Genomic DNA, 12,074 nt, shown 5'->3' on the forward strand with positions numbered 1-12,074 from the left:
CATGCCCAACTTAGATTAACAGGCAGGAGGATAAAAATTTTCAAGACATTTCTAAAATAGTTTTCTGACAAATGTATAATGCTTAGAATAGCATGGTGTGAGGTAAAAATTCTATTGGTAGAGTACTTTTAAGAGAAGGTTTAAAAACGTGAACATTTAAATACATACATTAAAAAAAGAAAATTCAACTAATCTTAGGCAAAAATGGCAAAACTAAAAGAAAACAAATCAGTACATCCCACTTCCTATTTTTATGATTTTTTGAGGAAAATTCTGATGAAAGTTTTAGTTTGCTATACTCACATTCAGTATTTAATAGCTATTTACTTTAATGGTGTGCTAATATCAAATGGATTTTAATTGAAGAAACAATTACTTGATTATTTTGCTACTACTTTTTTCACATGTACCTGCAGGCTTCTGCATGCAGAAGCTGTTTTCTTTGTTGTATGGCACTTACTGTACACTTGTAGCTGTCCTCTGAAGACATTCCTTCCACGTGAGTTTTCAGCCTTACATTCATACATCCCTGCATCATCTAGCTGCACGTTAGGTATTTCAAGCACAGCTTGGGATTTTCTCAGACGGGCTTTGCTTGGATTATGACCATTAACTTTCCTCCATGAGATTGTTGGAACAGGGCTGAAATATTTAGTAAAATTACCGTTAGCACTATTGAGAATATAGATTCCGTTATCTGGTAACTTAAGTACTTAATAGCCTAAGTGGCAATAAAATGTAATCACAATTAAGGCCCATGTACCGCTTGATATACTTCACTTTCCATAGGGAATCTTTATTAAGCAATGCAACTATATGGGAAACATCCTTGTTTTCCACAAAGGAAGTTAAGTTTTAATTTATATTAATTAACTCATTCAAAATGTACTCTGTGGGGATTAATCTACACTGTTAGCTTCACTGTTGAAGGCCTTGAGCCCCTTCTTTTCATACTCAAAAGGAAATCGCATCACTAATGCCTAGATGAACTATGTAAGTACAATCATTGTCCCAGCTTCCCAGGATCTCACGTTCAAGAACAGTGCTCCAGTACAGCAGGCTCTCAAATATTTAGGATATGTCTATTCATAAATGTAGACGAGACAGATTTAATAATGCTGCAATTCAGGCAAATTATGTCTCAGTCTTTTTAAAGGATTCATATATAAGGTGACTGTATTTTTAAAAAGGGGGCATTGAGAGGTCAATATTTTTATTTCCAAGAGTTGCAAAATAGTTATTGCAAAATAAACTTAAATTGTTTATCACTATTGCTAAAGTATGACCCATTTATGTTTCTTAAAATGAAAGTTTTTTAAGTATCCTAGGGTGCATCTACATGTGCACCCCGACTGTGCAGTAACTTCTGCTACCACACAGTCCCAGTAGCACATGGGTTGTTTCTGACCCTACTGCACAGTAGCATCAGTATCACAATTCATGCTCACCAAAGCTACGTCACTGTAGTGACGAGCTATGTTGGCGTACAATGACTTATGTCTTGTGTAGATGTGCCCCTATTGTTTTGAATAGCAGTTAAAACATCATTTGGAACATCATTTGAAAAAATAGGATCGTCTCATTTGACTCATACAGGATCTGTTGGGAATCTTTTATACATGGTTCTCAAATGTGACAAAATGGTTCTCAATGTGATTAAGTGATCAGTAAAGCTAACTGCACTCTAACATGCATTAGTGGGTGCATCATGAATAGGTCTAGGGAGGTGATACTTCCCCTCTATGCAGCATTGGTAAGACCACAAGTGGAATACTGCATTCAGATTTGGGTGCTACACTTCAAGAGGGATGTCGATAACCTTGAGAGGGTCCAGAGGAGGAGGGCTACTCAGATGGTTAGGGGCCTGCAGGTAAGGTCCTATGAGGAGAGATTGAGAGACCTGGATCTCTTCAGCCTCCACAAGAGAAGACTGGGAGGGGATCTAGTGGCCATTTACAGATTTGTCAGGGTGGGACAGCAAGGAATAGGAGACACTCAATTTACCAGGGCACCCCTTGGAGTTAGTAGAATCAAAAGGCACAAACTAACAGAGATCAGATTTAAATTAGACATCAGGAAGAACTTTATGGTGAGGGTTACCAGAATCTGGAATGGGCTTCCATGGGAGGTGGTGCTCTCCCCTACCTTGGAGGTCTTTAAGAGGAAATTGGACAAGCACCTGGCTGGGGTCACCTGACTCCAGCACTCTTTCCTGCCCAGGACAGGGGATTGGACTCGGTGATCTACTAAGGTCCCTTCCGACCCTAAATATCTATGAAATCTATGAAAATTAACTTAGATTATAATACTGCTGAAACTTTTAGGAATTTGGATTAGTATACCAAAATCATAACATAGACCTTCCTTTAAAATCATACACATACAGGTAGTACCTCACATAGAATTTAAGGCTAGAATGAGCCAATAGATCAGTCTAATCTCTTACATATTATATGCTGTTAAATTTCACACAGATACCCCACTCTTAAAACCATTAGCTTAGCTAATGTTTACATAAAGCATAACCAGAGTTTGGCTAATGTATGTCATCCAGAAAGGCATCTAGAATTGATCAGCAGACATCAAAGGATGGATAATCCATCATTTCACTTGACTGTTTGGTAAAATTATGTTTGAATTGTAATTTTAATTTATTTGGATTCAACTTCCAGCTACTGGTTCTTGCAATGCTCTTCCTCTCTGTCATTTAATAGCCACTATTTTCTCTCTGTAAAAGTATTTAACTAACTAGATCAACACCTCTCAACATTCTTTCTGGCATTCTACACAAAATTAACTCTTTACTCTAGCCCCTAAATCATTTTTGCAACTCTTATCTTCTTCCTCTCCAAATTTTCAATGCTTTTAAAAAAAATACAAATGGGACACAGTACACTATTATGCACCTCACCAATTCCAAAGTAAAATCACTCCCTGACTACTACTCAGTGCTTCCCTATTTATGCATCCTCAGATCTCATTAGTCCCTTTTTTTGTCACAGAGTCTTACTGGTAGCTCAGGTTCAGTTCTTTCTTAGTTCTTTTTTTTGTTCACTTGGACACCACTCTTCTTTCCAAGTACTAAATAGAAATAAGTTAGCTTTTATTCTTAACACACTTGGAAAATCCATTAGTACTCTCTACACGGGACGCTGACTATACAATTGTTATTGCACAGTTCTTTAGTACTTGTATAAACAAGTAGTAAAAGACTGTGCAGTAACCAGAGTTACTGTGCAGTAGCGTCGCCAAATGGCTCTGGTGATGGTTCTGTTGTGGGGTGTTGTTATTGTGAGAGAGGGCCATTCCTGGATCGTACACCTGCGCCTCCAGAAATGTAATAGATCTCATCCAGTGCACCAAATGTCCTGATGGATTGCTTGCAGAAGGTCCTGAGCTTATTGTGATTGCAATTCTATTAGAAGGCAGGGTAGATTCTATTACCATTGAAGCTGATGGCAAAACGCCCTTTGACTTCAGTGTCTTGGTTCAAATGAATAAAGCTGAGGAGTGGAATTTTTTTTAACATATTTTTCAGAGAAACAATGAAGAAGCCATAAAGCATGAATGTTCTATCACCCAGTAGGTAAGAAATTACTATGCAAGTCAGTGTACCAAAAAAAATCTATAAATGCAATTGACTTTATTTTTAATTTGGTTTAATTGCATGCTGCTTAAAGTAAGTGCTTTCAGTATGGAAAATATGGAAGTAACTTTTAATCATTGCCTAGGTCATTAGGAAACATATTTTGAAAAATTGTCTTTTTTCTCACAAAGATGAAATAATAAGTGGAATTTTTCAAGGAGATAAAAATACTTTGACTGGAAAGATTTAATGATTTCAAAAGAAAATTCTCCCAAACTGCAACTCATAGACAAGTTGTAGCTCTATTTAATGAAGCTTCTTATTTTTCTTGCATAAGTCACAAGTGAGGTATGAATTTTGCTTCTGAAATGAAAATATGACTGTATGTAGTTCTCCTTTGTGACTTGTGTAAAAAAATGAAACACTATCTCAGAGAGGATATCAAAGAATAAAGTTGTGAAACTTTTTCCTAGAAATCTCATAAAATTCATTGTAACATCTAGCTAAGTTATGCACATATTTTCTATGTTTTTAATGAAATTAAGGTTCATAAAAAAAAGAAGGAAGAGAAACTTGACCATGAATGCATGAGCTGGCTCTAATTTACATAATTGGTAAAGTTCTTCATAGTCAATTTTCTCTTGACCTTAGCACAAATCTATGAGAGCACTACATTTTGACTATACTTTATTCAAATTATTTGTTTTCAAACCTAGACCTAGATCTTGCCAAAACTTACCAGTGTGAGTACCTTTATTCATGCATGTAGTCATACTAAGGACAAATGGGAAGACTCACACATTTTACCCCTGGAAATAAAGTAGTGTTTTTGGAGACTAATATTAACTTAACTGATAAAAATGTCAACATTTCCAGTGATTTCAAAACAGGATTACCCTCCTCATCCATTTCAACTGAAAGAAAAGTTCTCCTACTCTAGTTGTGACTATGACAGATAAGAATAAACTCAGTGTCTGTACAGAAGATGTATTTACTTTGAATAGGAAAGGAAGTGTTGCATTTGCATCTAAAATTATTATGAGGGCATGAGTTTCATTAAGTACTCAGTGCTGGCCTAATTTTATTCATATCAAAGTCAGTGGGAGTTTTATCACTGACCTCAGTGGTATTAGGGTCTAGAAACTATAAAACGCTTCTGAATATTTCCCTGTGAAAATTACAGTATCATGATTCACTGAATTCCAGAGGAAACAGAATTTACTAAAAATTAAAATGGACGTATCTGAAGTAAATGAATGGTGTAATGAGACACATGGGAATGCCCTTCATAGCTCCCTGATTTCTAAACTGTCTTTTCCATGGATCCAATCCACTAATTTTCAACATCAGAGGTAGGAAATACATTGTTACCTCTTTCTAATTTTCTATGTGCTGTTTGCATTACCCTTTGTATCAAAACACTATTTACCTTCTACTGCAGTTTCAACCTCGTTGTGTGATTTCCTTGGGACCCCATAGGAATTTTACAAATAAATCACTGGTCTCAGTAGTGCTTTCAAATTCACAGGTGCATGTCATAATATATCTTGAAAACCCCCCATTGGTGCAGCACCGCATGACTGTGCATTTGAGATTAGAAGACAGCCCTTTCTCCTTATGCCCTCCAGCTTTCCAACTGTGTTAAATATCTTCTAATTATTACAGGATAATTATGTAGGATTAGAATGCTGAGGACTATCATGAACTTCTCCACATCAGATATGTCTAAAAATGTGTATTTGCCAGTCGTACGAATGTACCTTTGAAATGAACCATATAATTCTATTCTGTGAGTCATTAGACCATTACATTCAAAGGTGCAAAACTACACAGTGCCTTATATTTCAGTAACCAAAAAGAAAATCCTTAAGTGCTCATGTAAGGAAGGAGATTTTGTGTACAGGAGGCTTAATCAACAGAACAGGTAGAAAAGCAGCTTCTCCCCACAGCTGTCACCCTGACTCAGTAAATTACCTATAGTAATCATAAGATACACCATTCACATGTCTTTGAGGTTTGGCGTGGTTTATGGCTTGATTTTAATAGATGCTGGGCACATGCAATTCCTACTGAATTCAACAGGAATTATTAGTGTTTTGTAAGGTCCTAAATAGAAATGTTTTTCTGATATGCACTGTTCATCTTGATTAAAACATAACAAAACAAGATAACTAAGGAAACCATAAAATATGAGACAGAAGTGACAACTTTTGCATAATCTGGTCCCTGAAAGTGCTCTACAGCCATGACCAAGCATAAGTGCATGGCTGCAGTGCTTTAAAAGGGCACAATCCTGTAGAAATCTGAACCTTCACTGTATGTGGGTTCAGATGAAGATGCTCCAAAACACAGCGTCTTCAGTAACTATAGTCTGCACGTACCAGGAGCAGGGCTCAGCTGACACAGCACCATGAGTTAGACTAAGGAGCTGCATTTCTGTCTACACCTATAGTACATTTATTTTTCCAAGTTTTTTTCATTCCTGTAACAATGTTAGCTGTGTTAATCTGCATTCAAGAAGGCTACCAGGGTGACATATTAGAGTCTTCCAGGTTCAGAGAGGCATACATTTTCTCAGACAATACCTAACTTCATCATATGCTGTGATGAGGCATCTGACAAAGCAAGCTGTTGCCTCCAAATTCATGTGTTTCTCTGAACCAGTTAATCTTTATGGGTGTATATACACATGCCCTGGGAGTGGGGGGAAGGGAGCTCCGAGAGCTGCTCTAACTAAAGTGCCCAGAGCATCTTCTGTACTAGCATCCCTATGCTTAAAAATGGTGGTGGGGGTACTTTAATTAAAGTTTGTTGAATGATATAGATAGTGGTGTTTCATTTTAATTGTGGAAAAATGTGGATTCAGGATTACTTTTTTAAAGCAAAAATTGGGGATTTTTTTAAATCCGAGAAAAACAGGAACCCTGATAATCACTACTGTCAATGGCTGCATTTCTGTAGTGAAGAGGCTAGTGAGATCCATTTGCTCCATTTTATGCTAATTAAAGAACCTAGCATTTCACAAATCTTGGATGTCATTCTTCAGAAACGGGTAACAGCTTTAATGGTAATTGTCACCTGTCTAAGGCCAACTTGCTCCCTGCTTCTTCCTGGCCTCTGTGTTTAGAGTCCACCCTTTCTATGAAGTGATATCAGTAGAAGGTTGACATGTAGGTGATGCAGTGATTTATATTTATCATTTGAGATTGAGATTTCTTATTTGAGACTGTTGCTGGCATTATACTGCTGTGACTATGACTGCCTGAACTTTAAGTCCAGTGCAGGTGAATGACTGAGAGTTGTTATGCATGTATTGCATGCCTCATTCACATAAACAGGCTATTCAAGATGCTATACAGCAGAGTGCCTGTGTGTGGCATTTGTTAGTCTTATTGTGAATGCAGGCAGGATTTACTCAGTGTTCTCTAAAAAGATTAAGAAGATTTGAGTCAGTTCAAAAAGCAAATGTCAAGAGAGAAGTAGCTGCTGGTCATGGATAATTTTACTTGTTATATCTCAGGCAACATTTCTGATCTGTCTCCCTGTGATTGACACCATGCTAGGAAGACCTTTCAGCATGTCTGAAGGAGGTAGCTAAGAGAGATGCCAATAACAGAACAGTGTTTCATACCCATCACACTTAGCCTTAGAAATGTGAAATCTGGTTCATGTAACTGATGCCATTGTCAGTAAATAACAAAGTATTGTTAGTCTAGATTAGGGGTGCTCAAATTCTGGCCTGTGGGCCAGATCCAGTCTGTGGAGTCATGTCATCGAGCCTGCAAGGCTCCCCGGAGGTCTGCAGCGGGGGAGCAGGACAGCCTTAATTGCCTCTCCTCTGTTGTCAATTTTCTGGACTCATGGACTGTGTCCAGATGTGTGTGGACATTTGGTTCCCCAGGGATAACTAGTGGTGGCACACCTTGTGCTCTGACATGCAAGTTACACCAGGTGGGGTAGGGGAGGCTGGGGCCAGCACTGGGCTGGCCCTAGCAGCCTTATCTGGAGTCCTAGGGGCCTCCCAGGGCTGCAACAGGCCAGGCCTCATGGGGCCTGGCCGGCAGTGGAGCGTGGCTCCGGTTGGCCGGGCTTTGGGTGGCGCACACTGCTGCTACACGTGCCACTCTGCTGCTTTTTCTTGTGGTTGTTTTTTTTACCTGTGGCTATCCAGGTGTCAAAAAAACCCTCCGTGCTGCTCCCTTGCTGTGCGGAAAACAACAGAACGTGCAGTATGTGCTCATTTGGATGTGGCCGTGGAGAGCCCTGCAGACCAGGTAGCATAGCCCTGTATGCCAGATCAGTTGCATGGGGCCAAGCCCGAGTGAGGCTGGTTTGGCTATGCAGAACCCAGTCCGGCCACTTGGGGCTGAAGTGTCACGGGGCCCAATCTGGCCACATAAGGCTGGATCAAGACAGCCTGATCTGAGCATGCAGGGCTGGGCCAAGGTGATGCAGGGACTAATCTGGCCATATGCTGCTCTGCTTGCATATTGTACTGGTGAGCCAAAACCTTTTTCTGCCTTTGTCTACATCATGGTTGTCCCACTTCAGAGTGGCTGGGGGCCACATGCTGCACTGGTCACAGGTCCTGGGCTGCATACTCTGTGGGTTGCATGCCATGGGGGCTGCACACCTCAAGATCTCCCCAGGCCCATGCACCTTCCTATCTTGCAACCCCCTTCTTATGAGAGCAGCCTGAAGCTGTCCCCCTCACCTTTCTCCCTGGCCACTGCATGAGCTATACAAACCCATAGTCATGTGGGCAGCAGGCTACAGGGCCCCTTCCCACTGCCTGCCTGCAAGATCTGGGCCACTGCAGCAGGAGCGATGTGAGGAGTGGCAGCTGGGCAGGTACCTGCAAGCCACATGTTCACCTTTGCAGGCTGGGTGCAATCTGTGGGTTGCCAGTTGGACAACCCTGGTCTACATATATTGCAAACTGTTTGTAAACTGCATTCTCCTATGTATGTCTCTACACAGTCTAACACATTTTTGAGTGCTTCTAGAATAAAAATTAAATCATACACACACTAATAAAATTAATCTAAAGCTACATGGCTTGTCAGGAAATTTGATAAAAAGTCAGATCAAGGGTATGAAATTCTCTTCTCTAATTATTATCTTTAAACATTTACTAATCAAAATCAAATAACAGGGTTTTTTATTTCAAAAGAACATTTTAGATCACTTTATAGACTATTAATTGGCCAATATGATTCACTTGTGGGACTTAAAATGTGTAATTTTATTTTATTTTTATTATATCTCATTTAGAAAACATGCTTTAAAAATGAACTATGGAGCCGAGATCTTGCAGGCCAAATTACAGATAGAATGAATGCTTATAACTGAACTATAAATCTCTCAGAGTTTACAATGAAATTATTAAAGCAACATTAACTATAATAGTACAAACAATGCTGCTATGATAAGAGCTGCATCATAACTCAACACTAAAATAGGTCAATATCTCTACTTTATTCTGTTTTTTAACCAAGTATATTTCATGCTAAAAATACAAAGCTCTGACATTACTAATGTGGCCTATATCTCTACAAAGAAAGCTGAAATAATGTATCGTTGTTGTTATCATACAGAAATAACATTAATGCAAAACAATCTCCCAAAAAGCAGAGAAACAAACATGTGGGATTTAAAAGAAATTAGCTGTCGGCATTATACACCCTTGATTCTTATCAACAGAAACCTTTGTATGCTGATCCATGTGTTATACAACCAACTTCAATTAAAAATATGGATGCATAAAACTGCTTAATATAGTTTCTTTGTCACTGTTGAAATTCTGGGAGTGTGTTTTAAGTGCAGAGAATCTGAGCCTTAATTCTGCCATTGCATCCACAAATCCACATTGTCTGCAAGTTTCAGACCACATATAAGTTCTCTCTATTCATAGGCAGATCAGATTAGTTACCGGGGTCATTTCTTATGTTGATGAAAAGCCTTGATGCATTGTCATCATATAAATTCTAACAGTATCATGAGAGAGGTGGTTAGCTGAATTAGTCTGAAGATAGGCAGAAGGCATGGCAGGGTTAGAAACTAACTTGTTCAGAGGCATGAACTTCTGTAAGTTACAGCCTACTTCGTCAGATGCTATGGATGGATTTGTAGAGAGCAGGAGTACTAAATAGATAGCTGGTCTCAGAGCAGGTGTTCTTAAACAATAAAACTTTAAAAAAAGCAACTTGAGTGTGAAATGAGGAACCAGAAGCCCTGCATGGACTGGACTGTGCTAAGGATGGTTTCAACAAAAATTTTGGATGCTTATCCCATTATGAACTAGCTTTTATAATCACTGTGTCCCTCCATGGGTTAACTGCTTTGTTTATCCTTTTTGATCTCCTCAACCTGCCTTTGCCTGCTCTCCCCCACTATACTTTCCTCCTCCTGTCCCTTTCCTTTGTTTTCAAATTACTCAATTCCTTTCTATTTAGTATCCTGCACTCTACGGCTGGGTCCAGATGAGAGTAGACATTTGGTTCCCTGGGAACAAATAGCTTAAACCACAGCTACTTGTCCCTGGGGAATGCCCATGCCACGCATACTTTGTCACGCAGCAAGTTACCCCAGGGGCAGTACGGGAGGCTGGGGCCAGAACTGTGTTGGCCCCAACAGCCTTACCTGGGGCCATGGGGGCTTCCCAGGCTGCAGCAGCAGCGATCCTGCTGAGCAGATCCTGGCTTGCAGCTGCAGCGTGACTCCAGGAGACCTGGCTCTGCTTTGCAGTAGTATGTGCTGCCCGTGTGTGAGCTCCATTTTTTTTAACCCCTGGATATTCAGGGGTCAAAAAACACGTGGAAAATAACGGTGGAGCAGTGCACACATGGGCAGCATGTCCTTGCCATGCAGAGAACACCTGACTGTACAGTATGTGGTGCTGCAGATGTGTTTGCGGTACCACATACCGCACGGCCGTGCATGTCTGAATGCATCCTGCAGGTCCATCCATAAAATCTGACAAAATAGGCAGTCACCTACAAAAGTGTAGGTCTCTCTGAATAAGTTAGGTGCTAAACTACTATCTTACCCTACTTTCTGCCTAACAGTATCATGCTGAGGATATTGGCGGTTGGTGGATGGTGAAATTCCAAAGATAGTGACCAACCTATAGCTACATCTTAAGCATCACTGCCACTTTTCTTGCCACTTTCTCCTGAGAGGGCAGGGTCCCAGCCCTTGCAGAGGGTATAATTGACATCTCTTTGTGAAAATTTGTACAAATCTAGTCTGCTGTCAGTATCTGTATTGTCAAACCTCACTTTCCTCAAGGCACTTTCTAAACATTCACTTAATTTTCCTGCTTTCAAGCCTTATGTCAAAATTACAGCATTTAAATCATATTTACAAGATAAATATAATCCAAGTTCAAAAAATAGCAAAGTTAAGAACACCCACTTGTATAGTAGCCATCAGTCAGCCTTAACTTAATTTTCTGTGATGTACACCCAGGTCATATGTTTGGGACCAGAAGGTAAAGACCTTTCTCCTAGCAACATGACCATTTGTCATATTGTTATTAAGTGGTTTCCAAAGAAGAGAAACAGCAACAGTTTGAAAAAAAAATGGAGCAAAATGAAGCTCCAAAAATACTTTCATCTCAAAAGTACGTGGACAAAGAATTAGAGGAATAAGTCAACTACTTTCAAATGCTCCTGGAAGCCATTAATTTTGAATAGAAAATGTAGAAGTTGAAATCCTACTACAACTTGTAACACCAAAGTAGTTTAATAAAAAGGACTACAGACAGATATTTAAAAAATACCATGAATACTGTGATCAATGCAAGCATGTCACTTGAGAAAGGTATACATTTCCTTATAAGAAATGAGCCAAAAAAAGGAAAAGAAAATTGACCTGTCACAGACCTATATAATTAAGTCATGTGAAGCTCAAATACTTACAGGATAGTTAGAAATAGGGGCAAAGAGAGACTAGGAGTAAAAATATTCAACTACAGTTTGGAATATGGCTTCAATAAACATGTAAATTAAACCGTGTATAGCTAAAAGGACTGCAGAAACAAAGAAAGATATTGTCAGTTTTTATGGAAAGATCTCAGGATTTTTTCATGCAAAAATCTGCAGTCAGAATGTTATATTAGACATGAGAAAAAAAAAGTGAGTGTCTCTAATATGACAGAACTATACAAACACCAGAAAACTGATTTCTTTACATTAATGTACAAATAGATGTCACTTTTGTGCTGCCTACAAATGTTATGGTGGTACAAACAAAAAGCAAACACACTAAAACAGCAATGCTCAACATTTTTGACTGGCAGGGTGAAGGGACGGTGCCAGTGGCAATGCCTAGGTGGTACATGGGGGTGCACATGCACCCCCTGAGAGCGCTGGTACACCCCCTGACAGGTTGCACTCCCCACTTAGGCGATGGACAGGGGGGGCAGACAGGAGTGCCAGTGCCCCCCCCCCCCCCCCGCCCACCCCCCGGGGGGGGGCGGCGCCGC

At 39.7% G+C, this 12,074-nt stretch overlaps 1 protein-coding gene across 1 annotated transcript in view; it reads right to left on the reverse strand.

Moving 5' to 3' along the window:
* The window catches only part of CNTN5 (contactin 5), a 923,854-nt gene that overhangs the window by 253,645 nt on the left and 658,135 nt on the right, over positions 1 to 12,074 (reverse strand). Inside the window, exon 11 of the mRNA XM_006027993.1 lies at positions 461 to 642. Within this exon, the coding sequence (XP_006028055.1) occupies positions 461 to 642 (182 nt within the window). The remainder of the gene's footprint in view (positions 1 to 460; positions 643 to 12,074) is intronic.

Source organism: Alligator sinensis, unplaced genomic scaffold (assembly GCF_000455745.1).
Source record: "Alligator sinensis unplaced genomic scaffold, ASM45574v1 scaffold18_2, whole genome shotgun sequence".
Taxonomy (NCBI): Eukaryota; Metazoa; Chordata; order Crocodylia; family Alligatoridae; genus Alligator; species Alligator sinensis.